Genomic DNA, 26,311 nt, shown 5'->3' with positions numbered 1-26,311 from the left:
ATTATCATCATGCGCCTAAATTGCACCTTCGGGATAGCTTTCAGCCAATTCAGGGTGATGGTTACTGCTTGAAGGAATATAGCCATTCCTGTCTGTGCTTTTAAAATACGTTTTGGTACACAGACGTCCATTCTCCCTAAAAATACCTAAATCCAGAAAATTTATGGAAGTCCTACTGTGTTCATAAGTGAATCGAATTCCCCATAGGTTATTATTGATAACACTCATGAACTGATGAAGGGACTCCTCATCCCCGCTCCACAAAAAATAGCATCATCGATGTAACGTTTCCAGAAAAGGAGGCGTGACTCCTTCATTGGAAATAATACATAATTTTTCCAAAGGGCCATAAACAGTCCCGCTAGACTGGGAGCGTATTTGGCCCCCATAGCTACTTTTGTAAATAAAAATCTCCCCCATAGAAAAAATAGTTATGTTCCATGGCAAAGGTGAGTAGTTTCATTACAAACTCTAAAGTGGCATCTGATACTTCCGACTCCTGCTTTAAGAAACATTTGGCGGCATGGTACCCTAACTCATGTGGTATGATGGTGTAAAGCGATGCAACATCATCTGTCACCAAAAGGGTACCATCTTCCACCTCCCATTGGGAGACCTCAATTTGCATCGAATCTCCCAAAAAAGCAGGGGTTTTCTTTACCAATGGCTGCAAAAACTGATCAACAAACTTCCCAATTCTTGAAGTTAGGGAATCGATTCCGCTAACTATTGGACGGCCAGGGGGAAATTCCAAATTCTTATGGACCTTAGGTAAATAGTATATAATAGGTAACTGAGGAGCTAGCGGGATAAGGAAATCCATTTTTTTTTTCTCATTAATAATTTTCTTTTTTTTAACTTTCTTGCACCATATGCTAAAAATCCCCCCCCCCTTTTATTGTTATTTTTTTGATATATGCATGGATGACTATGTAAAATCAACGTATGGGTCACTATGTAAAATACATTTTTACTGTTTTTTTTTATTTTTTATATGGATTTGGTTTATTTCATAATAAGCAGATGTTGGAGTTGTAGCGGGAGCCGTGATGAAATACGGACGTTTTGTCTGTTTCCATGGCTCCCTTTGCACTTTCTTAGAGGAGCATGTGTGTCACCGGTGGGCCGATGACTATTTTGTTTCTTCCGGTGTCTCGCGATGCTTTTCGTGCTTATAAATGTCGTGGTAAGTGACGTATGGATACGATCTCCTTTCCCAGAAGAATCCTGTTACGGGGAAACGCGTTGGGTGGAGTCAGTATTCTATACGTCACCACGCACAAACCAATCGGACTGTCAGCCGCGGCTGTTTTTTTATCTTTGCATGTCTCCTGGTGTATTTGTGGTGTGTTTGCAGTGCAGTTTTTAAATAAACACCTTTGAACCTTCATACCACACCATGAGGCTTTCTTCTTTTTATCCTGCCTGAGTGTCATATGGAACTGGTGATCGTTGATCCGATCGGGTAAAACTGTGAAGTATATACCGCAGCAGGAATCCAGTGTAAGCCGAACGGAACTTGGCACAACGCGAACGGTGTGTCCTGGAGGAGGAATCCCTGGATGATTATCCTGACCCGGCTGGCGTACCGTATTTTTCGCTCTAAGACGCACCTAGGTTTTAGAGGAGCAAAACAAGAAAAAATATTTTCTGAACTTAATGGTGTACTAAAATATTTGCTGCGGACATGGACAGTGAGCATCCTTCTTCTAATACATTTGCCGTTCAGTGCTTACATGTTATATCAATGTGACTGTACCTCCGACGTCAAGCCCGCCCGCCCGAGCATAGCTGAGCTTAGCCAAAGTGAGCTGAGCAGGGAAGAGCACAGCCGAAGTGAACTGAGCAGGGACCGCCCCCTTCCCGCTGAGTATGGCCGAGCCAAGCTGAGCAGGGACCGCCCCTCTTCCTGAGCAGCATATCCAAGCCCAGCTGAGCAGGGACTGCCTCCTCCCGCCCGAGGAAAGCCGAGCTCAGGTAAATGGGGACCGCCCCAGGACATTTACTGTATGCGGTATAATGGGGGACTCTGTGTGGCCGTCGGAACACATGGGGTGCTTTTTTTTATAGTGCGGGGGGGGGGCGGCTTTCTTGCAGTGGCGGCAGGTGGTGCCGGCAGTGGCAGGGGGGTGTTGCCAGCCTGATGTAAATTCGGGGGAAAAAAGTGCATCTTATGGTCCGAAAAATACTATTCTGACAAGCGCTATATGATCTTCTATCTGGTAAGCGGCGGTGAACGCCTTTATTTTACTAGATGAACAGAACACCAGAGTACATTCACCTGCTGTCAAGCTTTTCTTATCTCATTTTTTTTTACATGGACATTGTCATTTTTGAGTCCGTTCATATTTACCTATTGGAACAAATTTTCATTGCTAATCCTCTAGTGTTTATTTATGAACTTTACACGTTTTTTGCTTTGTATGAACACTATTGAAAGTCACTTGAGTTCATATGATAAGTTTGCATTTTTTAGGTGGGAGCGCAATTAATTGTTCCTTAATTTTTTATTTATAACAGGGACACGGCCGCACGGGCCAACACGATACATACAATATTCATGGTAAGACAACAACACAATGACACCTCGTGACACATACAAACATTTTAAGCAACCGGGAACGTCATGTTGAGCACCCCACAGCTGTGAGGTGACGCATATGTCTCTGGAGATTGCCTGGTTATCCCCACTGTAAGGGACTTGCGGAGGCCACACAGGGGGCCACCATCCCCGAGGAAGAGTCACATGTGTCGATTTATATCAAGGCTTTAGGGCCCATGCGTCCGCCCCCAACTTTTTCTTATATACAGAAGGACCCCCGTTCCGGGAGTATAGAAAATTAGAGCGAGTTAAAGGAGAGTGACTAGAGATGAAACGAAAGAGAGTGTTCAGAGGAAAGGGGCTGGGGAGGGGGGGGGTTTGGTCTCCACTGACATGAATCGCCTGGGGGGGTGTTCTCCTGCCATACACACATATTCGTCGGTGTAGGCCAGGGATATGCAATTAGCGGACCTCCAGATGTTGCAAAACTACAATTCCCATCATGCCTCTGCCTTTGGGTGTCATGCTTGTGGCTGTCGGAGTCTTGCTATGCCTCATGGGACTTGTAGTTCTGCAACAGCTGGAGGTCCGCTAATTGCATATCCCTGGTGTAGGTCGGAGGAGGGAGGAGACATGGCAAAAAGTGTTCGTTCATTCCCCGGCTGTGGGTTCTCTCAAAGCCTGTCCCTCAGCCAAATATATGAAGATGTTCCACAGTTGCCAGGTATTAGGAAATGTTTCCTGCCTACGAGGTCCCCCATTAGTTTTATTTCTTACACCTTCGCGATCCATTGGGATATTGTCGGTGGGAGTGAAGCCTTCCAGTGGAGTGAAATGCAGGCCTTGGCTGCGTCTAAGAGGTGTCTGATCACAGATTTTTTTATACACCTTCTCCGGAATGTTGGATACCTGCAGTAGATGGAAAGCGGGATCTACTGGTATGGTGTGGTCTGTGAATCTCTGCGCCACCTCCCGAATCACTCGCCAGAAGTGACTCGGGCTGGGGCAGGACCAGAAAATATGGAGCAGCGTTCCCTTGTCAGCTGTGCTAACACAGATCCGACGTTGCCGGGTAGAACTTATGTAGCATGGCCGGGGTCCTGTACCACCACGATAGGAGCTTGTAATTGGTCTCCTGGGTCTTGGCGCAGATAGAATACTTGTGCCTGAATCTCAGGATACGCTGTGTTGTGGTCGAAGTAAAGCGGCAATTTGGTTCCGCTTCCCATTTATACCCGGGGGTACAAAGTCAGCATGTGATGTATTTAGGAGGCCATAGGCAAGGGACAACGTATGTGACATGTTTCCCAAGGAGTGGCAGAGTTCCTCCAATGTCGTGAGAGGTTGGTCATTGGCGGCCGGGGGTGCCAGAGAATGAAGAAAGTGACCTAACTGACAGGACCTCAAAAAGTCCAGGCAGAATGGGCCTGCGGGGTCCGAGAGTTCAGCAGTCCTGTACCACCGCCCCCCGTACAAAAGTAGGAGGCTTGGTAGAAGCCTGCCTCGATCAGTCCCTGGAAGGCCGCGTCCTGCACCCCTGGCGTGAAAGCGGGATTTCCCAATAATAGGATACAGAGGTAAGTTGGGAAAAGATATGGGTGCCTGAGAGAGGAGTCTTGCAGAGACTCGTGAGGTGTTGCCAATCAGTGGATGCCTTTTGGTTTCTGCTGGTAGGGTCAAGTAGCACCAGGGAGCTCTGTTGAGGGGGACCGCGGTATGGTCCTGTTCGATCTGTGCCCAAAGCTTGGTCTCCCGGTTACGGCACCAATCTATGAGCCTCCCTAGGTGAATTTGCCTGGTGATATGCGCGGATGTCCGGCAGTGCAAGACCTCCCTGACATTTAGGTAAGACTAGCAGTTTGGCTGAGAGTCGTGGCCTCTTTTTAGCCCAGATGAATGCAGTAAATGTAGATTGCAGTTTAAAAAAGGATGCAGGGATGTGTATGGGCAGCGCTTGCATGAGGTAAAGACATTTCGGGAGGATTGTCATCTTCAAAATGTTGCAGCGGCCTATCCAGGAGTGCAGACCCATATGTCAATTATTCAACAGTGTCCGAATTGTCCTCAGCAGGGGTAGGAAGTTGAGGTCTTACAGCCGCGAGACTGATTGGGGAATAAGCGTGCCCAAATACTTAGGGCAGTTGTCCTTTTCAGTTTAAAGCTGGCTTGCAAGTGCATGAGGTGTGTGTGTGTGTGTGTAATCCCCACCCCCATGGCCTCCGATTTAGCGAAATTAATCTTTAAGTTGGAAAGTGCCCCATAGTTTTCAAATTCCCTTAGTAGATTTGGGAGGGAGATAGAGGGATTAGTAAGGGAGAACATGAAGTCATCGGCGTAGGCCGACACCTTATATTGGGTACAGTTTACCAGCACACCTGAAATGTCAGGATTCAGTCGCACATGGCATAGGAAAGGTTCCAGCAAAAGGGCGAAGAGGAGGGGGGATAGTGGGCAGCCCTGTCTCGTCCCATTAGTAATCGGGAGGGAGTCTGAGATCACCCCATTACCCCGCTTTCTGGCCATTGGCGTTGCGTATGTCGCCGAGATCCAGCTCGGCATTTTACCGCCTAGCCCTATATGCCTTAGTGTGGCAAACATAAAGGCCCAACTGACCTGGTCAAACGCTTTCTCCGCATCGGTGCTTAGAAAGACACTAGGTGTTTTCGTGTACAGGACCGCCCACTGAAGAGATGAATATCTCGGTTGTGGCAGCAGATGCTGCCGTTACCGAGATATTCATCTTTAAAGTGCCGACGTAGAACGACGGTGGGCGGTCCGTAACTAGTTAAACACAATTCTAATGTAATTTTTCACTATTTTTCACTATTTTCACTGCCATCTTTTTCCCTCTAATTAGAATCCCCAAACATTATATATATTTTTTATCCTAACACCCTAGAGAATAAAATGGCGATCGTTGCAATACTTTCTGTCACGCCGTATTTGCGCAGCGGTCTTACAAGCGCACTTTTTTTGGGAAAAAATTACTGTTGTCTTATTTTTTAATTAAAAAAAGTGTAAAGTTATCCCCATTTTTTTTTTTATATTATGAAAGATAATGTTACGCCGAGTAAATTCATACCCAACATGTCACGCTTCAGAATTGCGTCCGCTCGTGGAATGCCGACAAACTTTTACCCTTTAAAATCTTCATAGGCGATGTTTAAAAAAATCTACAGGTTGCATGTTTTGAGTTAGAGGAGGTCTAGGGCTAGACTTATTGCTCTCGCTTTACCAATCGCGGCGATGCCTCACGTGTGGTTTGAACACCGTTTACATATGCGGGCGCTGCTCACGTATGTGTTCTCTTCTGCGCGCAAGCTTGTCGGGACGGGGTGCGTTTTCTGGCTCCTAACTTTTTTTTAGCTGGCTCCTAGATTCCAAGCAAATTTGTCAAACCCTGCCCTGAGGTCAAGATTAAAGGGGCTGTGTCCGTCAATGTACATCAGAGAAATGGATTTTATGATGAGTACAAAAATCCTATTTTTGAAGCACAACATCCTTTTATAGACTTTCCTTCATAAGTTCAGCAAAGCTCTCCATTAATTGCAGTGTTCCTCTGTCTGCTGCCGAATGAACTGACGTATAGACTCCTTGCTTTCTCAAGTGCCACGGCAGGATAATATAGTGGAATGCCTGTATGAATATTTTCAAGCAATATGAACTGGAAGACAGGAAACCATTGAGGCATAAATGTTACTTGCTATGGGCTCCAGGCTCCCTAGGGGAGGATGGCAATCCTATTGGATATGGAATCTCTCGATTTTGTGTGGCCGTCTTGACAGAGAATTCCTTAAATAGAAGATTTCTGCATCATTCATTCAGGTTGCCTGCAGTGTAGGAGTAAGGTAGGGCCAGAGACCCCACTAATTAGGGGGACAGGATAGGACTAGTAGTAGGGAAGAGAGGTACCTGTCAAGCGGGGAAAGAGTAGTCTCCGCTGTCAGCTTCCTGGCAGCTGAATTTCTACAGGGACATTTGGGGATCGTATTGTAACCAGCATTATCATGACCTCCTCCAAAGAAAGTGCTCCTCTGGAATTCTGTGGTCTGTGAAGCCTCGTACACACGATCCATCCGATGAGAACGGTCTGAAGGACAGTTGTCATCGGTTAACCGATGAAGCTGACTGATGGTCCGTCGCGCCCACACACCATCGGTTCAATGCTTCCAAGCATGCGTCGACTTGATTCTGAGCATGCATGGATTTTTAACCGATGGTTGTGCCTACTAACGATCGGTTAGGAATCCATCGGTTAGATTTAAAGCAAGTTTTTTTTTTTATTTAACCGATGGTTAAATAACCTATGGGGCCCACACACGATCGGTTTTGACCGATGAAAACGGTCCATTAGACCGTTGTCCTCTGGTTAACCTATCGTGTTTACGAGGCCTAAGTGTCTGATACATTACTATTGGAAAGTGTCTTATGGATAAACAGTGCCCTCTTCTGCCTGAAGAGGTGTATGACCTGCAATGTTGCTGTAAACGCATATTTCTATGATTATTTCATTTCTGCAGTTATTACAGGTACTTGTATAGTGCTGTCAATTTACGCAGCACTTTACACGTATATATTGTACATTCACATCAGTCCCTGCCCTCAAGGAGATACTAGGATCCAATGAAATATAACAGTTTAAGGAATAGTGTATTGTTCCTCGTTACAACACCCTGGTTATCATATAATCTGTGGTTCAGTGGTTCAGTCAGCCAAACAGACTTGTACATGAGGTGTTCATCTTCAGTGGCACGGTCCATTGCTGATTGATCACCCTCCAATTGTATTATTTATGCTAAACAAAAGCACAAGCGATGAAAAAAGATAATGTAAAAACATTTATTTGATGTATTGTGTTTCTCAAATGTTTATTATTTGAGCTTATGGATATTTTAACCTTATTTTCATGTATTTAACAGAATATGGCTCATTGGTTGGAAGCTTTAACAGCTTGTGTTCGTGATGTCTGTTCTGCAGAGAATCCAGTAGCTTTGGAAAATTTCCACTCGCTTCCTACATCAGTGCTTCAAATTCTTGTTACAACATTCACCCACTGCAAGGTGTGGATCATTTTGTAGTAACTAATTTTTGATTTAAGAACGTTTTCATGCAGAATTTGTATCTTCATTTTTTGCAGCACTGTTCTGTATTTGATGTGTTTGTGGAAACAAACACATCTTACTTTATACATTCCTAATATTAAAAGTAAATTTTTCCTTGCCAAGCTAATATGATATGTAATTTGTTGTTCTTCAGCAAAGTGATTCACTATATAGTGGAAAGCTCCATCTGGTTTTGGATCTTCTTCAAGCCATTTTTAAGGAAGCGGTATGTCTTCAGAAGCAGTTAATGGAACTTCTGGATAAGGCTACTTTAAGCAGCTCTGCTTCAGACGTTGCATGTATGGTGTCATGTAAGTACACAGGAATGTTGATTTTTAGCAAATGTCACATCTAAACCATCCCTCTTTTTTTCTTTTTGCATATTTACAAGTTTTTTTTGTTCTGTGAATTTCAGCTTTTTGACTCTTTTTGTTCTATTAATTGCCTGGGTAAATTGGGAATATTAATGTTGGGAATACTTACAATGATACCTAATTGGAAAATACTATTCTCTTATCTGAGGATTGTGAAAAATGTTTTTCCACTGTTAATATTGAAAGCAGTTCTTAAATGTTGTCAAAAATGTAGAACAGTGGGATCTTTTTTTCTTTTCTTCTGGGTCTGTCTTAAAGGGGTTGTAAACCCTCATGTTTTTTTCACCTTAATGCATCCTGTGCATTAATGTGAAAAAACATCTGACAGTTACCGGCTCCCGTTTTACTTACCTGAGCCCTGGAATGTCCTGCGTCGAGAACACGCTTTTCCTTTGCCCGGGATTTTCAACTCTTTATTGGATATATGGATAGCAGTGCAGCCATTGGCTCCCCTACTGTCAATCAGATCCAATGACGTGGGGGGCAGGGGCGAGTCCTGCACTCAGCGGCTATGGACCCCAAAAGCAGGGCTCAGGAGTGCACCCACAAGGTAACCCCCCTTGGGAGAGCACTTCACTGAGGGGGTTATCTGAAGCGGGGAGGAGCCGAGAGAGCCGCAGAGGAACCCCAGAAAACTACGTTACGGGGCCACTCTGTGCAAAACGAGCTGCACAGTGGAGGTAAGTATGACATGTTTGTTTAAAAAAAAAAAAAAAAAATTGAACCTTTATCACTTTAAAGACAAGCTAGCAGAGGGAGGTCACACAACTGCACAACAGGGCTCTGAAAAGAAGGCATTTAGCATATTAGTTTTAGGAAAACGCAGTGTCCTGAACAGGGACCTAAAACGGAGAGGGTCAAAGTAATTAATGTTTACTTTACAAGCACTTGAGCAGCTGCAGGAAATATAATTTTACAGGCATGAGAGGAGTAGGGGCAGGGAGGAGATCGGCACACAAACTACAGAACTGACAGGGAGTGGGGGAGGGGGAGATGCAGAGATGCTTAGGAGAGAGCAGGATCACAAAGGCACGTAAACTGACCACGGTATCATGGATCAGCAGACATGATAAACCTGGTCAGTTTAAACAAGAAAAGAGGAACAAGCAGGATCAACCATGTATTGTACAACATAGAAAGGCACAACTGACATGACAAAAGCACTATGCTATATCTCTTGCCTTTTAAAGAGGCAGAAGAAATTTTATTTTTTCAACGTTACAACCACTTAAGGGTTTTTTACATAAAGAAATCCCTGTGGCTATTCCCAGTAGTAATTGATATAGTAGGCATAAAGCTGGCCGTACAGCTTGTTTTTTTTTGTCAGGCTGAATAAGGAAAAAAAATGATTCCTCCTTCCACACAAACTAGGTCACCCAACACATTGATTTCTGACAGCAGCACCCTCAGAATACACTGAACAACGGCTGCAGCCAAAAGTTTGTCTCTTTTTGACAGAAGTCGATCAAACGATTAACTTCTGTTGAGCAGGAACTGCCACTTACCGGTGAAAATTTGCTGAACAAATTTCAATTTCAATCAGTGTATCGCCAGCATTAGTACTTTAGTCATTTAGTCATTTTATCACTTAAAAAAAAAGGTCCTTGAAGAAATTTGAGAATTTGGTCTATCTTTATGGACAGAGGTGATTAATTTGCTTAAGCAGCACCAGGCAGAAGAGTTTACAAAAACTGGGCATAGGCTTTTTTACGGGAAAATGTTTTTTTAGATGGTTTTCTTCTGGATGTGTTTTTTAAATAGTGGTACTTTAACCACTTAAGACCCGGACCATTATGCAGGTTAAGGACCTTGCCCCTTTTGCGATTTGGCACTGCGTCGCTTTAACTGACAATTGCGCGGTCGTACAACGTGGCTTCCAAACAAAATTGGCGTCCTTTTTTTCCCCACAAATAGAGCTTTCTTTTGGAGGTATTTAATCACCTCTGCGGTTTTTATTTTTTGCGCTATAAACAAAAATAGAGCGACAATTAAAAAAAAATTTTTTTTTTCTTACTTTTTGCTATAATAAATATCCCCAAAAAAGATATAACATTTATTTTTTTTCCTCAGTTTAGGCAGATACATATTCTTCTACCTATTTTTGGTAAAAAAATTGCAATAAGCGTTTGCGCAAAATTTATAGCGTTTACAAAATAGGGGATAGTTTTTATGGCATTTTTATTAATAATTTTTTTTATTTCTTTACGGCGGCGGCGATCTGCGCTAATGGCGGCGATCTGCGATTTTTTTTTTTTTAATGACTGCGACATTATGGCTGACACATCGGGCACTTTTGACACATTTTTGGGACCATTGTCATTTTCACAGCGAAAAGTGCTATAAAAATGCACTGATTACTGTGAAAATGACAATGGCAGTGAATGGGTTAACCAATAGGTGGCGCTAAGGGGTTAAGTGTGCCCTAAGGGACTGATTCTTACTGCAGGGGGGTGTGGCTGTAGGCGTGACGTCACTGATCATCATTCCCTATATCAGGGAACAGACAATCGGTTTCACTGCCACAGTGAAGAACGGGGAAGGTGTGTTTACACACACCTCTCCCTGTTCTTCAGCTCCTGTGACCGATTGTGGGACACCGGCGGCAATCGGGTCTGCGGGCGCGATCACGGAACTTCCCACGGCTGGGCTCTTAAAGGCAACATACAGGTACGTGCCTGTGCCCAGCTGTGCCCTTCTGCCGACGTAAATGTGCAGGAGGCGGTCCTTAAGTGGTTAATAAAAGCCAGGTGAACAAGCTTTAATTTGTCAGTGCCCTTTTATATAGGCGTTCTATTGCTTTTTCTCCTGTTTGATTTTGGATGAAAAAGCTTGTGGATATAAATGGATGATCATTTGTTTACATTTGTCTACATCCATGTCTATTCTTCTTTTTTTTTTTTTTTTTTAATTCCTTTATTATTTTCCTAGTTAGAAACAATTTACTATTTACATCATTCCACAATCAAATAATCTTATACCTTACACCCTACAATTGGCTGGGGTAAGGACTGAATTTGTGCATATCTTCATTCGGCTATGGATATTGTGCCCCATTTCTCCCATAAATAGTGTAGTGAACTTTAAAAGATTCCCCTTCATAACTTCCCTCAATTGTAGTGAATCCTTCCCCACACTTTGAGTAAAAAAACAAATCATCTTTGTGTCAGTGAATTACTGCGCTGTCTAAAGTGACACCCTAAACAAAGTAAAGAGTGATAAATGTGCTGCTGCAACTCTAATGTGAGATACACACACCAGAACAGATTGCAACTAAGTGCAAATATCTAGTGAATCATATGCACAAACTGGTAGACAAACTTGCATCATATGATATAAAATCACAATGAGTGACATCTATAATCAAAAAATGTAATGCATAAATTGGAATCTTATAAGTAATCAAAGTCCAAATTACGGTATATGGACACTAATGGACCAAAGTATATATGAGTGTGTCCTATGAAACGGACATAACTAACATATTGGCTGTCCATATCACTGGGTCCAATGGGAACACAATTGTGAACCTCACACAAAAACACAAGTGAGTCCCACACTGTAAGCGAAGGAGTGTAGTTGTGGTAAACAGTTCATCAATCTATTGTTCAACGGTAACTTCAAATGGATATACACCCAGGAAGAAGTGATGAGAAATAGGAAAGGGGTCCTCCACCTTTGATATTAAAGCTGCCTACCAGCTACACAGATCTCTTGTCAGGAGATCGTAACCGCATGTAGTTGATCACCACAGCCTTGGGTCTCCTATTGGTAAACTGCAGGCAATCCTGAATCCTCAGTGTTAGGTGTCCTCAATACTCCTCTCAATCAATGGTTCCCCATGTGAATGTAAACAACTGCCATAGTATAACACTGTATGGATGTTTATTAGCAAAAAAAGAAATGCACTTACAATATAGTGGATAAAAGCATGTGGAAAAACAAGCGGGCCGAATCTTTTCCTCCGCTCATTCCTTCCGGGATTGATGCGTTGTATCGCAGTGACGTCAGCACGCTGCTCCTCCCAAATAATCATCTTTACCTGGTGGAAAAATACTAGTACCAATTGGTGAAATCAATGGGGAATTATACCTTTTTATTTAAGTTGTCTATGTACCTCATCCCATACACTCAGCACATTCCTCTTTAACCTCTTTACCACCGGGCTTGTTTTTCAGATTCGGTGTTTACGAGACTAAAACATTTTTTTTTGCTAGAAAATTACTTAAAACCCCCAAACATTATATATATTTTTTTCTAACACCCTAGAGAATAAAATGGCAGTCATTGCAATAATTTTTGTCACACCGTATTTGCGCAGCGGTCTTAAAAGCGCACTTTTTTTTGGAAAAAAATCACTTTTTTGAATTAAAAAATAAGACAACAATAAATTTGGCCCAATTTTTTTACATATTGTGAAAGATAATGTTACGCCGAGTAAAATGATACCCAACATGTCACGCTTAAAAATTGCGCCCGCTCGTGGCATGACATCAAACTTTTACCCTTAAAAATCTTGATAGGCGACGTTTAAAAAATTCTACAGGTTCAATTTTTTGAGTTAGAGTAGGTCTAGAATTATTGCTCTCGCTCCAACGATCGCGGCGATACCTCACTTGTGTGGTTTTACCACCGTTTTCATATGCAGGCGCTACTCACGTATGCATTCGCTTCTGTGCGCGAGCTCGTCGGGACGGGGCGCTTTAAAAAAAAAATTTTTTTGTTTTATTTATTTTTATTTAGTTAATTTTTTATTTCAGTGTAAAATATTATTATCACTTTTATTCCTATTACAAGGAATGTAAACATCCCTTGTAATAGAAAAAAGCATGACAGGTCCTCTTAAATATAAGATCTGGGGTCAAAAAGACCTCAGATCTTATATTTAGACTTAAATGCAAAAAAAAAAAAATGTTGCTTTAAGACGCTGGGCGGGACTGACGTTTTGACGTCACTTCCACCAAGCAGAGCTATGGGGACGGGTGAAGGAAATTTTTCCTTCACTCGCAACCCCAGTCAGCTGCCGAACAGTCCCGATCGCCTCCGCCGCTACCGACGGCTCCGGTAAGCGGCGGAGGGCGCGGGAGAGTGGCGGGAGGGGGGGCGCCCCTCTCCCGCCACCGATAACGGCGATTTTGCGGCGAATCCGCCACGGAGATCGCCGTTATCGTGTACACCACCGCCCACTGAAAAGATGGATACCTCGGTTTTGGCAGCAGCTGCTGCCGTTACCGAGATATCCATCTTTAAAAACAGGACGTCTTTTGGACATGGGGCGGTGGTCAGCGAATCTACTTGACTCCAAATATCGTAGAACCCATATCGCCTTTTCTAGTGCCACCTGACTTTGTAAGAATTCTATCTTCACCCAACTTTTAAGTATAAAAAAAAAACAATAAAAATGCCATAAATGTATCCCCTATTTTGTGGACGCTATAACTTTTGCGCAAACCAATCAATATACGCTTATTTATTTTTATTTTTTTCAACCAAAAAAAATGTAGAGGAATACATTTTGGCCTTAACTGAAACTGATGAAAAATTTTTTTTTTTTTTAATAGTAAAAAATGTGTTTTCTTTTTTAAATTGTTTTTTTTTTGTTTATATAATAACGTTGCAAACAACAAGAAACGTCATGTGGGGCACCATCCGAACGTCGCAACCGTAAGGTGGCACATATGCTCCTGGTGATTGCCCGGTCATTTCCGCTTTAAGAAACTTGCAGTGGTGATAGAGGGAGCCTCCTTCATGGAGGAGGGTACGTGAGTGTCAATTTGTAGTAAGGTGTTGGGGCCCATGTACCCGATCCTTTCGGTTTCTCTTTATATCAAGAAAGACCCCCATATCGGGAGTATAGAAAATTAGAAAAAATAGAATGAAACTAGAGGGAAGAAGGAGGGAAAAATGGTCAGAGGGTACAGGGGGGGGGAGGGGGAGTTTGGTTCCCCCCCCATATATGGAGTGCTGGGGGAGGTGTTGTACTACATTGCGATCATAATCACCAGCATTAGCGGTGGCCGGGAATGGGAGGGAACAAGCTAAAGAGTGTATGTTCATACATCAGCAACGGGCTCTCTCAAAGCTTGGCCCTCAGCCGAGTATATGAAAATATTCCACAGTTGCCAAATATTCATAAATGTTTCCTGCCTATTTTGAGCTGTGAGGACGAGATCCTCAACGTGTTTTATTTCTTCCACTTTCGACCCCCGGTAAGTCTCCAGTCAAGCTCCCTAGGAGCAATTCAGAGCAGCCAAGAAAAAAGCGGGGGAATAACCTAAAACAACAAGGCTCCCCCTCTGGCTCCATGGGCCACAAGCAATTGTGCGGGGTGGCAGTGTCTCAGAGGCCAGGCTCAGTTCAAAGCCCACGGGGGGAGGTCAGCAGGGGGGGGGATCCCCCGGACAGAGGTCAAGGCAACAGTGGGAGTTTACTGTCGGCTAGGGAGCATTCAGGACTCACGTGACTTGGCGTTGGATGGAGCCCGCATGCGACCCCGAGACCTCTGAGAGCGGGCAGTCTGGTTGAACCGACCGGCAGTAGGGCCCGTGCGACCGATCTGCTTCGGAATCTGCCGTAGCCAGTTTGGTACCTGAACCGGCTCTGCTCCCAGGAGGGTGAAGAACTTTGGTAGGTCTGCTGGTGTTCGCAGGGTGAAGGAGGTCTGCGCTGTGCGGAAGATGACCGCTAAGGGGTATCCCCAGCAGTAGGTGCAGCCGTGCCTCCTTGCGGTTTCCAGGACCGACTTCAGCATCGCCTGACGTTGGAATGTGGCCCTGGATAGGTCCGGGAGGATCTGGATGTTTGCCCCATCGAAATCTATGTCGCCCAGGCCTTCCGTATTATAGCCTCCTTTTGCGCATAGCAGTGCAGACGGCACAGCACATCCCTCGGCCTGGTGGGATCTGTAGATTTGGGGTCTAGGCTGCGATGGACCCGGTCTATCTCTAGCGAAGGCAGTGGGGACTCCAGAAGTCTATAAAAGATTGCCGTGACCGTCTCCGCCAGGTCTTCAGGTCCAGTGTCTTCAGGGATTCGCCGCAGGTTGTTGCGGCGGCTGCGGTCCTCCATTTCCTCCAGGTGCAGCTGCATCTCCTGGGCCTCCATAGTGTGGGATTTGCATGCTCATTCTAGGGCCTGCTTCGGAGACGTCAGCGAGGCGACCACTGTCTCTCCGGCTGTTACACGGTCGGAGACTGTATGTAGCTCCATCCGCACCTCCTGTATGTCCCTGCTGTGTGCCTCCTCTATTCGCAGGATCAGGGCCTCTATGTCCACTCTCGTAGGGAGGGCCTGGAGCATGTTGCGGAGGTCCGCATCCAGCGGGCTTTGGGTAGGGTCAGCCATCACTGACTGAAAGGCAGCCGGTGTCCCTGTGAGAGGTTCCGGTGAGGGTGCCAGCCCAGTCATCTGTGCTGTGGCAGAGGTCGGCTCCATGCGGGACCCACGTGGCGCGGCCACAATGGCGCCCGGCGAGAGCCTCAGTGGGCCATTGAAGGAGCTGTGTATGCTGGTCTGAGAGCTCAGGGGACGGGTCTCTCTGGATGCTGATAGTGTTCTGTATCTGTTAGGAGTGCTCATGCCGTGTCCACATGAGGGTAGTTTGATGGCCACTGTAAATCAGGTTAGGCCGGGAGCTCCTCGAGTGCAGATCCTCACTCAGCCATTGCTAAGCCACACACCCATGTAGAGGTTTTTATCATAGATACTATTCAACAGTGAGAGACGAAATCTAAAACAATCCAGAAAATCACATTGTATGATTTTGAAATAATTTTCATTTTATTGCATGACATAAGTATTTGATCACCTACCAACCAGTAAGCATTCCTGCTCTCAGACCTGTTATTTTTTTCTTTAAAGCGGGGGTTCACCCTATCGACGAAAACATTTTTTATTTTTTTTATTTTACCATAAAATCAGGCATTGTAGCGCGAGCTACAGTATGCCTGTCCCGTTTTTTTTTAGCCCCGTACTCACCTTGTTCTCGTAGATTGAAGATACCGGGGAATGGGCGTGCCTATGGAGACGGAGGATGATTGACGGCCGGCTCTGGCGCGTCACGCTTCTCCGGAAATAGCCGAAATAGGCTTGGTCTTCACGACGCGTGCGCATAGCCTGTGCGCAGGCGCCGTGAAGAGCCGAGACCTACTCCGGCTGTCTTCGGGGAGAGTGACGTGCCAGGGCCGGCCGTCAATCATCCTCCCTCTCCATAGGCACGCCCATTCCCTGCGGGAGCCGAAAAATACGATCTACGAGAACAAGGTGAGTCCGGGGTTAAAAAAATCGGGACAGGCATACTGTAGCTCGCGCTACAATGCCTGTCTCGATGGTAAAATGTGTCGGGGGGGGGGGGGGGGGTGAACTACCGCTTTAAGAAGCCCTCCTGTTCTCCACTCAATTACCTGTATAAAAGACACCTGTCCACACACTCAGACTTCAACCTCTCCACAATGGCCAAGACCAGAGAGCTGTGTAAGGACATCGGGGATAAAATTGTAGACCTGTATAAGGCTTGGATGGGCTACAGGACAATAGGCAAGCAGCTTGGTGAGAAGGCAAAATCTGTTGGCCCAAATATTCGAAAATGCGGAAAAGTTTCTTCACAGTAAGAGCTGTGAAAATGTGGAATAGACTCCCTGCAGAGATGGCGCTGGCCAGCTAGGTAGATTGCTTTAAGAAAGGCCTGGATACTTTTTATATGTACATAATATAACTGGGTAATAACATTTATAGGTAAAGTTGATCTGGGGAACATCCGATTTGCCTCATGGGGGATCAGGAAGGATTTTTTTCCCCTGCTGTAGCAAATTGGATCATGCTTTGCTGTTTTTTTTTTGCCTTCCTCTGGATCAACTGTGGGTATAGAATTGGGTATATGTGATTGTATGATATTATTATTTTATTTCTTATGGTTAGAAGAAAAAAGGGGGGACCACCCAAAGGTGTTTGGGACTTTAAATGAGAATACCTCTGTGATGTATCTCCATCCTTGTGTCTGGACTTTATATGAGATTACATCCATACTATATCTCCATCCCATATGCGGAAAATTGCAACGAAGGGAAGTTTGGGACTTTAAATGAAACAGTGGGCTAAATGGGGACAAAGTAATGAAACAAACCATAGATGAAATGTTCATGTATTGAGAAAATAGAATATTTGGTAGGAACAAATAGCTTGAACAAAAGTACAGAACATACATTTCATACATAATACAATAGTTGATATAAAAATACATTGAATAAATAACAGTTGATGACAACATATATAGCCACATAGAGGTTGGGCATAACCACGCAATAGGTGAAGTATAAAATGTAAATAGATCATAGAAGTACTGGTTGATCAGAATGGGTCCCATAAACGCGTATAGCTACATCTTTATAAGCCCGACGCGGCGTTTCGTGTATATGAAAAACACTCATCAGGGGCGGATGTAGTGGGATATCTGGAATACAGATTTGATTAGTGATCAGGGTATTAAAATTGGATCCACCAAAAAAGAGGTAGTAAGTCAATTCTGGTTACTTACATAGTATGTCAAAAGTGGTAATGTAAATCCTTCCCAGACAGCACAGCGACCATGGGTAAAATAAAATTATAGTGTATCCTCATAGTACAGGTAGGTATCTGTAATGAATGAATGAATAGGTCCATCAAACAGTGACCCACATGGTAAGGGGATAAGGGCATAACAAATACATAGAAATTAACAAAGGATACCTGGAATGCGAGTAGAATGGCCACAGCTAGTGACGGCTGTAAGGCCTGCATAGAAAATGGCCACTGGCTGAATAGCTGGGAAGGTGCTTAACCACTTAAGCCCCGGACCAAAATGCTGCCTAAAGACCCAAGGGGTTTTTACAGTTCGGGACTGCGTCGCTTTAACAGACAATTGCGCGGTCGTGCGACGTGGCTCCCAAACAAAATTGGCGTCTTTTTTTCCCCACAAATAGCTTTCTTTTGGTGGTATTTGATCACCTCTGCGGTTTTTATTTTTTGCGCTATAAACAAAAATAGAGCGACAATTTTGAAAATAAATCAATATTTTTTACTTTTTGCTATAATAAATATCCCCCAAAAACATATATAACATTTTTTTTTTCCTCAGTTTAGGCCGATACGTATTCTTCTACCTATTTTTGGTAAAAAAAATCGCAATAATCGTTTATCGGTTGGTTTGCGCAAAATTTATAGTGTTTACAAAATAGGGGATAGTTTTTTTGCATTTTTATTTATTTTATTTTTTTTTACTACTAATGGCGGCGATCAGCGTTTTTTTTTTCGTGACTGCGACATTATGGCGGACACTTCGGACAATTTTGACACATTTTTGGGACAATTGTCATTTTCACAGCGAAAAATGCATTTAAATTGCATTCTTTATTGTGAAAATGACAGTTGCAGTTTGGGAGTTAAACACAGGGGGCGCTGTAACATTTAGGGATCACTGTGTATGTGTTTACTAGTGTAGGGGGGTGTGGCTGTAGGAATGACGTAATCGATCGTGTCTTCCCTATAAAGGGAATGACGCGATCGATGCGCCGACACAGTGAAGCACGGGGAAGCCGTGTTTACACACGGCTCTCCCCGTTCTTCAGCTCCGGGGAGCGATCGCGACGGAGCGGCTATAAACGAATAGCCGCGCCGTCGTCCCGGATCGCTCCTGAAGCCACGGGGACCGCCGCATGTACCGGGGGGGGTCCCGATCGGACCCCCGACACACGTCAAGCAGAGGACGTATATATACGTTGATGTGCCTTCCTGTGCCATTCTGCTGATGTATATGTACATGAGGCGGTCCTTAAGTGGTTAAATACTAGGGTTGTCCCGATACCACTTTTTTAGGACTGAGTACAAGTACCGATACTTTTTTTCAAGTAGTCGCCGATACCGATACTTTTTTTAAAATGTGTCCCCAAATGCAGCCATGTCCCCCCACAGATGCAGCCATTGTCTCCCCCAATCCAGCCATTGTCTCCCCCCATCCAGCCATTGTCTCCCCCCATCCAGCAAATGGCTCCCCCCATGCAGCCATTGTCTCCCCCCATGCAGCCATTGTCTCCCCCCATGCAGCCATTGTCTCCCCCCCATGCAGCCATTGTCTCCCCCATGCAGCCATTGTCTCCCCCCATGCAGCCATTGTCTCCCCCCATGCAGCCATTGTCTCCCCCCATGCAGCCATTGTCTCCCCCCATGCAGCCATTGTCTCCCCCCATGCAGCCATTGTCACCCCCCATGCAGCCATTGTCACCCCCCATGCAGCCATTGTCACCCCCCATGCAGCCATTGTCACCCCCCATGCAGCCATTGTCACCCCCCATGCAGCCATTGTCACCCCCCATGCAGCCATTGTCACCCCCCATGCAGCCATTGTCACCCCCCATGCAGCCATTGTCACCCCCCATGCAGCCATTGTCACCCCCCATGCAGCCATTGTCACCCCCCATGCAGCCATTGTCACCCCCCATGCAGCCATTGTCACCCCCCATGCAGCCATTGTCACCCCCCCATGCAGCCATTGTCACCCCCCCATGCAGCCATTGTCTCCCCCCCATGCAGCCATTGTCTCCCCCCCATGCAGCCATTGTCTCCCCCCCATGCAGCCATTGTCTCCCCCCCATGCAGCCATTGTCTCCCCCCATCCAGCAATGTATTCCCGCAGCCATTGTCACCCCCCATGCAGCCATTGTCACCCCCCATGCAGCCATTGTCACCCCCCATGCAGCCATTATCACCCCCCATCCAGCAATGTATTCCCGCAGCCATTGTCACCCCCCATGCAGCCATTGTCACCCCCCATGCAGCCATTGTCACCCCCCATGCAGCCATTGTCACCCCCCATGCAGCCATTGTCACCCCCCATGCAGCCATTGTCACCCCCCATGCAGCCATTGTCACCACCCATGCAGCCGTGTATCCCCCCCATGCAGCCCTTGTCACCCCCCATGCAGCCCTTGTCTCCCCCCATGCAGCCATGTCCCGCTTACCTGCATCCCCGCTGCCGCCGACTGTGTAATACGCCGGGAACATTACAACTTTGAATCGCTGTAATGATTGGCGCCGCGTATAGACACTCCCCCTCGCTCGGGATTGGACAGTTCACCCGAGCGAGGGGGAGTGTCTATGCGCGGTGCGAATCATTACAGCTATTCAAAGCTGTAATGTTCCCGGCGTATTACACAGTCGGCGGCAGCGGGGATGCGGAGAATGGCGACGGGATGCGGCGTCACGGCGGCGGGGGGGGGGCAAAGTATTCTATATTGGTATCGGGGGTATTTGCGGGAGTACGAGTACTCCCGCAAATACTCGGAATCGGTCCCGATACCGATACTAGTATCGGTATCGGGACAACCCTATTAAACACGTCCAGAAAATGCACCAGACTGCCCCCAACGTCACGTCAGCTGGACAGTGTGGGGGAGGGGCCCTCAATCAGACAGCACAATTGCCTGTACTGAAGAGATGCTACACACACCCACTTGATCAGCTGTGATGGATACTAGCCATACAACAGGGCGACGCCCAATAAGGACATCACTCGGATGGCATGTAACGCCAATGCACTGACGGTAACCGCCCGTACCCCCAAAGGGGAGGAAGGGAAGCACAGTGAGTGCACCTGAAGGATCTGGAGAAGCTCTGTATGGAGGAGTGGGGCAAAATTTCTGCTGCAGTGTATGCAAACCTGGTCAAGAACTACAGGAAACGTATGAGCTCTGTAATTGAAAATAAAGGTTTCTGTATCAAATATTAAGTGCTTTTCTGATGTATCAAGTACTTATGTCATGCAATAAAATGCTAATTAATTACTTAAAAATCATACAATGTGACTTTCTGGATTTTTGTTATAGATTCTGTCTCTCACCATTGAAGAGTACCTATGATAAAAATTAGACCTCTACATGCTTTTGTAAGTAGGAAAACCTGCAAAATCGGCAGTGTATCAAATACTTGTTCTCCCCACTGTATACATTTTAGCTCTGATCAAAGCTAGAAGTGGCTCTCGTGAAAGGACAAATGGCATTGGCAACAGGGGGCATCTTTGCTTTGCTTTGTACCATTTAAATAGCTCAAATGATTGAGTCAAGGTACCATTAAATCAGACTAGCAGTAGGGTGGCAATATAACCCTGAAAACCACCTCAAGATTTTATCACCCAGTTCCAATTTTGTCAAATGGTAACAAACCTGAATTTCCAACCCTGTCAAACGCTTTTTCTATTTAATTATTTTTTTATATATTTATGGCAAGCAAACCTGGTTTCTTTTTATGAGGATGTAAGTAAAACCTTGGACAGAGGGGTGGCTGTGGACGTAGTGTACTTGGATTTTACAAAAGCGTTTGACACAGTTCCCCCCACACGGCTAATGTGTAAGGTAAAGTCTACAGGCTTGGAAAAATCACTTTGTAAATGAATAAGAAAACTGTCTGAAAGATAGAATTCAGAGAGTAGTTGTTAATGATTCTCGCTCTGAATGGTCCAAGTCTAAAGTTATTAGTGGTGTACCCCAGGGTTCAGTGTTGGGACCCTTACTTTTTAATATCTTTATAAATTATATAGAGTCTGGGATTAAAAGTACCATTTCAGTCTTTGCAGATGACCCCCAAGCTGTGCAGTAGAATAACATCCTTGCAGGATGTCTTCAACTTACAAGCCGACCTCAATGAGGTTTAATGTTGATAAATGTAAAGTTATGCACTTGGGGGCTAAGAATATGCATGCATCATACATACTAGGGGGAGTAAAACTGGGGGAATCTTTAGTGAAGGATCTGGGGGTTTCGGTAGATCATAAGCTTAACCACTTAAAGCGGGAGTTCACCCAATTGTTTTTTTTCCTCTTTTCCCCTTAGATGGATGCTCGTTTTGTCTAGGGGAATTGGCTAGTTTTAAAATATGAGCCATACTTACCGTTTTCGAGATGCATCTTCTCCGTCGCTTCCGGGTATGGGTCTTCGGGAGCGGGCGTTCCTTCTTGATTGACAGTCTTCCGAGAGGCTTCCGACGGTTGCATCCATCGCGTCACTAGTAGCCAAAAGAAGCCGAACGTCGGTGCGGCTCTATACTGCGCCTGCGCACCGACGTTCGGCTTCTTTCGGAAAATCGTGCCGCGATGGATGCGACCGTCGGAAGCCTCTCGGAAGACTGTCAATCAAAATAGGAACGCCCAGTCCCGCAGCCCATACCCGGAAGCGGCGGAAAAGATGCATCTCGTAAACGGTAAGTACGGCTCATATTTTAAAACAACTAGCCGATTCCCCTAGACAAAACGAGCATCCATCTAAGGGGAAAAATAGTTATGTATGGGTGAACCTCCGCTTTAAGGACCCATTTACGTCGGCAGAATGGCACGGCTGGACACATCAACGTATATGTACGTTGCCCTTTAAGCCCAGCCGTGGGGTCGCGTGCACGCGACCCGGTCCGAAGCTCCGTGACCACGGCCATGGGACTCACGGACCTGATCGCCGCTGGAGTCCCACGATCGGTCCCCGGAGCTGTAGAACGGGGAGAGCTGTGTGTAAACACAGCTTCCCCGTTCTTCACTGTGGCGCCGTGATCGATTGTGATTCCCTATATAAAAGGGAACACACGATCGATGACGTCACACCTACAGCCACACCCCCCTACAGTTAGAAACAGACATGAGGTCACACATAACCCCATCAGCGCCCCCTTGTGGTTAACTCCCAAACTGCAATTGTCATTTTCACAGTAATGCATTTTTTGCTGTGAAAATGACAATGGTCCCAAAAATATGTCAAAATTGTCCGAAGTGTCCGCCATAATGTCGCAGTCACGAAAAAAATCGTGTCGCTCTATTTTTGTTTATAGCGCAAAAAAAATACCACCAAATGGTGGTGATCAAATACCACCAAAAGAAAGCTCCATTTGTGGGAAAAAAAGGACGCCAATTTTGTTTGGGAGCCACGTCGCACGACCACCCAATTGTCCGTTAAAGCGGCGCAGTGCTGAATCGCAAAAACTGGCCGGGTCCTTTAGCTGCCTAAAAGGTCCAGGTCTTAAGTGGTTGATAGCAAGCAATGCCAAGCTGCGGTTTCCAAAGCGAGCAAAGTCCTTTCTTGTATTGAGAGGTATGGACTCCAGAGAGAGGGAGATCATTTTGCCCCTGTACAAATCGTTAGTAAGACCTCATCTGGAATATGCAGTTCGGTTTTGGGCACCAGTTCTCAAAAAAGATATCGGGAACTGGAGAAAGTACAGAGAAGGGCAACCAAACTGATAAGCGGCAAGGAGGTGCTCAGCTATGAAGAAAGATGAGAGGAACTGAATTTATTCTCTCTGGAGAGGAAGAGATTGAGGACATGATCAACCTGTATAAATAAGTGGTCCATATAGTGAACTTGGTGTTTTGAGTTATTCACTTTAAGTTCATCAGAGGACAAGGGGGTATGCTTTGTCTGGAGAAAAAAGATTTCATCTCCAAATACAGAAAGGTTTCTTTACAGTAAGAGCTGTAAAAATGTGGAATAGATGAACTTGCAGGCCAGGCATGACCAGATGGGTTCCAGAGCAGTTGTGTCCCTTGACGCCGCAACGGCATTAGACTCTGTCGAATGGGAGTACCTCTGGGAATGCCTGACAAAGTTTGGATTCGGACCACGTTTTCTTAGGTGGATTCGCCTCGGGAACGGTCATCAGTGACGTGTCACGTGTAGCCACGGCCCTTAACAGTAAGGATCACTTCCTAGGGAACACTTAACCCCTGCAGCCCCACCTAGTGGTTAACCCCTTCACTGCCAGTGTAATTTTTACAGTAATCTATGCATTTTTATAGCACTGATTGCTGTAAAGATGACAATGGTCCCAAAATGGTGTCAAAAGTGTCCGATGCGTCCACCATAATGTCAAAGTCACGATGTAAATCGTTGTTTGCAGCCATAACTAATAAACAAAAATTAATCAAAATGCCATAAAACGGTCCCCTATTTTGTAGAAGCTATAACTTTTTTGCATAAACCAATCAATAAACGCTTATTGCGGGATATTTATTATAGCAAAAAGTAAAAAAATATTGATTTTTTTTTTTTTTTTCAAAATTTTCGCTTTTTTTGTTTATAGCGCAAAAAAATTAAATCGCGGAGGTGATGAAATACCACCAAAAGAAAGCTCTATTTGTGGGAATTTTTTTTTTTGTGAGCCACGTTGCACGGCCGCGCAGTTGAGGCGATGCACTGCAGAATCGCAAAAAGTGGCCCGGTCTTTAACCACCAAAATGGTTTGGGGCTTAAGCGGGTAAATGCAGTTTAAATGCGAATAAAAATCAAAAACCACACACAGTATCTAACAGGCTTAGAGTCAGCGTGCGTTCCACGTCTCCGTACTCGACAACCGGAAGTGACGTGATTGTGTGTGAGAGAGCTCCGACTTGCGCGTTTCGTCATGTGACTTAATCTGGTCACGCTCCACGTCTTTTTGTAGCAAGCGGCCCACAGGTTACTCCCTCAATAGCACGGGTTACTAGTTCTGAGGGCCCGGGCTAAAAGATGTACTCCTTATAATGCCATAAATATGGCCTCTAGTGGTATCCAAGTACCGCACTCATGTATGTCCCATACTCCCACTACCTTGCTCTGTCCCTAGTGGCTGAGTTTGGGAATTGCTCTCTACGTGAACGCTTGCCGTTGCAAAACAGATATTACACAGTAAAAATACACATTTGTAGGAACGTTGTAATTCATAACGTACTAAAAACTTGGGATATAGGGAAGAAAGATTAAATTCAAAATTCATAACGTATCCTCGGGCCGAGGGTGGGCCATCTTTACTGAATGTTTATAAAACGCACAATGGTAACTCAATTAATAAAAAAGGGTTTTTGTTTTGGACTGTACCTTTAACCACTTCAGCCCTGGACCATATTGCTGCTCAATGACCGGTGCCCTTTTTGCGATTCAGCACTGTCACTTTAACGGTCGTGCAACGTGGCTCAAAAACAAAATTGGCGTCCTTTTTCTCCCACAAATAGAGCTTTCTTTTGGTGATATTTGATCACCTCTGCGGTTTTTAGTTTTTGCGCTATAAACAAAAATAGAGCGACAATTTTGAAAAAAAATATTTTTTACTTTTTGCTATAATAAATATCCCCCAAAAGTATATAAAAAAAAGTTTTTCCTCAGTTTAGGCCGATACGTATTCTTCTACATATTTTTCGTTAAAAAAAAAATCGCAATAAGCGTTTGGTTTGCGCAAAAGTGTTTACAAAATAGGGGATAGTTTTATGGCATTTTTATAAAAAAAATTTTTTGCTAGTAATGGTGGCGATTTTTATTGGTACTGCGATGGCGGACACTTTTGACACATTTTTGGGACCATTGGCATTTTTATAGCGATCAGTGCTATAAAAATGCATTGATTACTATAAAAATGCCACTGGCAGTAAAGGGGTTAACACTAGGGGGCGAGGAAGGAGTTAATCATGTTCTCTGGGTGTGTTCTAACTGAAGGGGGGGTCCGACTGACATGGGGAAATGACAAATCGCTGTTCATACATTGAATGAACAGACCATAGGTCATTTCCCCCCCTGACCGGGAGCTGTGTGTGTAAACACACAGCTCCCGGTTCTCGCTCTGTAACGAGCGATCGCGGGTGCCTGGCGGTGATGAGGGGCGAGCGGGGGGGGGGCGCGTGCGTGTCGCCGGAGTGGCTAATTCGCGAGGTGACGTAGATCTACGTAACCTCGTGCAGGGGATCCGACCTGCCGCCGTATAACTGCGGTGGCTGGTCGGCAAGTAGTTAAACCTATATTGAAACTGATACCCATGTCCTGCTGGGCCAGGTGTCCATATTTAGGGACCTGTTTCTCACCCAATGTTTGTCTCGGTTAGTAAGTCCCCTATTGGGAGATGATGGCGATAACCAGGTCCAAAACTACTTGACTCTTTTCCCACACTTCTCAGTGTCTGATCTCCCTTCAGAGGATACTCCCTCCTTTCTATAAAATTAGCTCCTTTTTATTGGTATTTGCCCTAAGGGGGGGATGTTTTTATTTTTAATTGGAGAAAAGGTGTTCATACCGTATTTTGCCAGCGTATAAGGCGACAGGGCGTATAAGACGACCCCCTAATTTTCCAGCTGTTGGTTTTGGGATATACTTGCCATATAAGACGACCCCCTTCCTACTAGTCTGTCTGGAAGCTGAGGGGTAGCCGGAACAATCGCTGACAGGAACAGGCTTTATTCAGCTTTTTTTTTAGTTCTCACTGTGCCATTGCATGCCTCACCTACCTTATCCCTGACATGCAGAGTCTCAGTCAGCTTGTGGGCATCC

At 45.1% G+C, this 26,311-nt stretch overlaps 1 protein-coding gene across 3 annotated transcripts in view; it reads left to right on the top strand.

The window, feature by feature from the left end:
- C7H1orf112 (chromosome 7 C1orf112 homolog) overlaps nt 1-26,311 on the top strand; it is a 414,829-nt gene that overhangs the window by 70,932 nt on the left and 317,586 nt on the right. For all 3 annotated transcript variants that reach the window (XM_040359710.1, XM_040359708.1, XM_040359709.1), the window contains exons 5-6: nt 7,462-7,602; nt 7,799-7,955. In XM_040359710.1, the coding sequence (XP_040215644.1) occupies nt 7,462-7,602; nt 7,799-7,955 (298 nt within the window). The remainder of the gene's footprint in view (nt 1-7,461; nt 7,603-7,798; nt 7,956-26,311) is intronic.

This window comes from Rana temporaria, chromosome 7 (genome assembly GCF_905171775.1).
Source record: "Rana temporaria chromosome 7, aRanTem1.1, whole genome shotgun sequence".
Lineage (NCBI taxonomy): Eukaryota > Metazoa > Chordata > Amphibia > Anura > Ranidae > Rana > Rana temporaria.
Note: the sequence above shows the minus strand (reverse complement) of the source record. Positions and strands in the feature narration are given on the sequence as shown.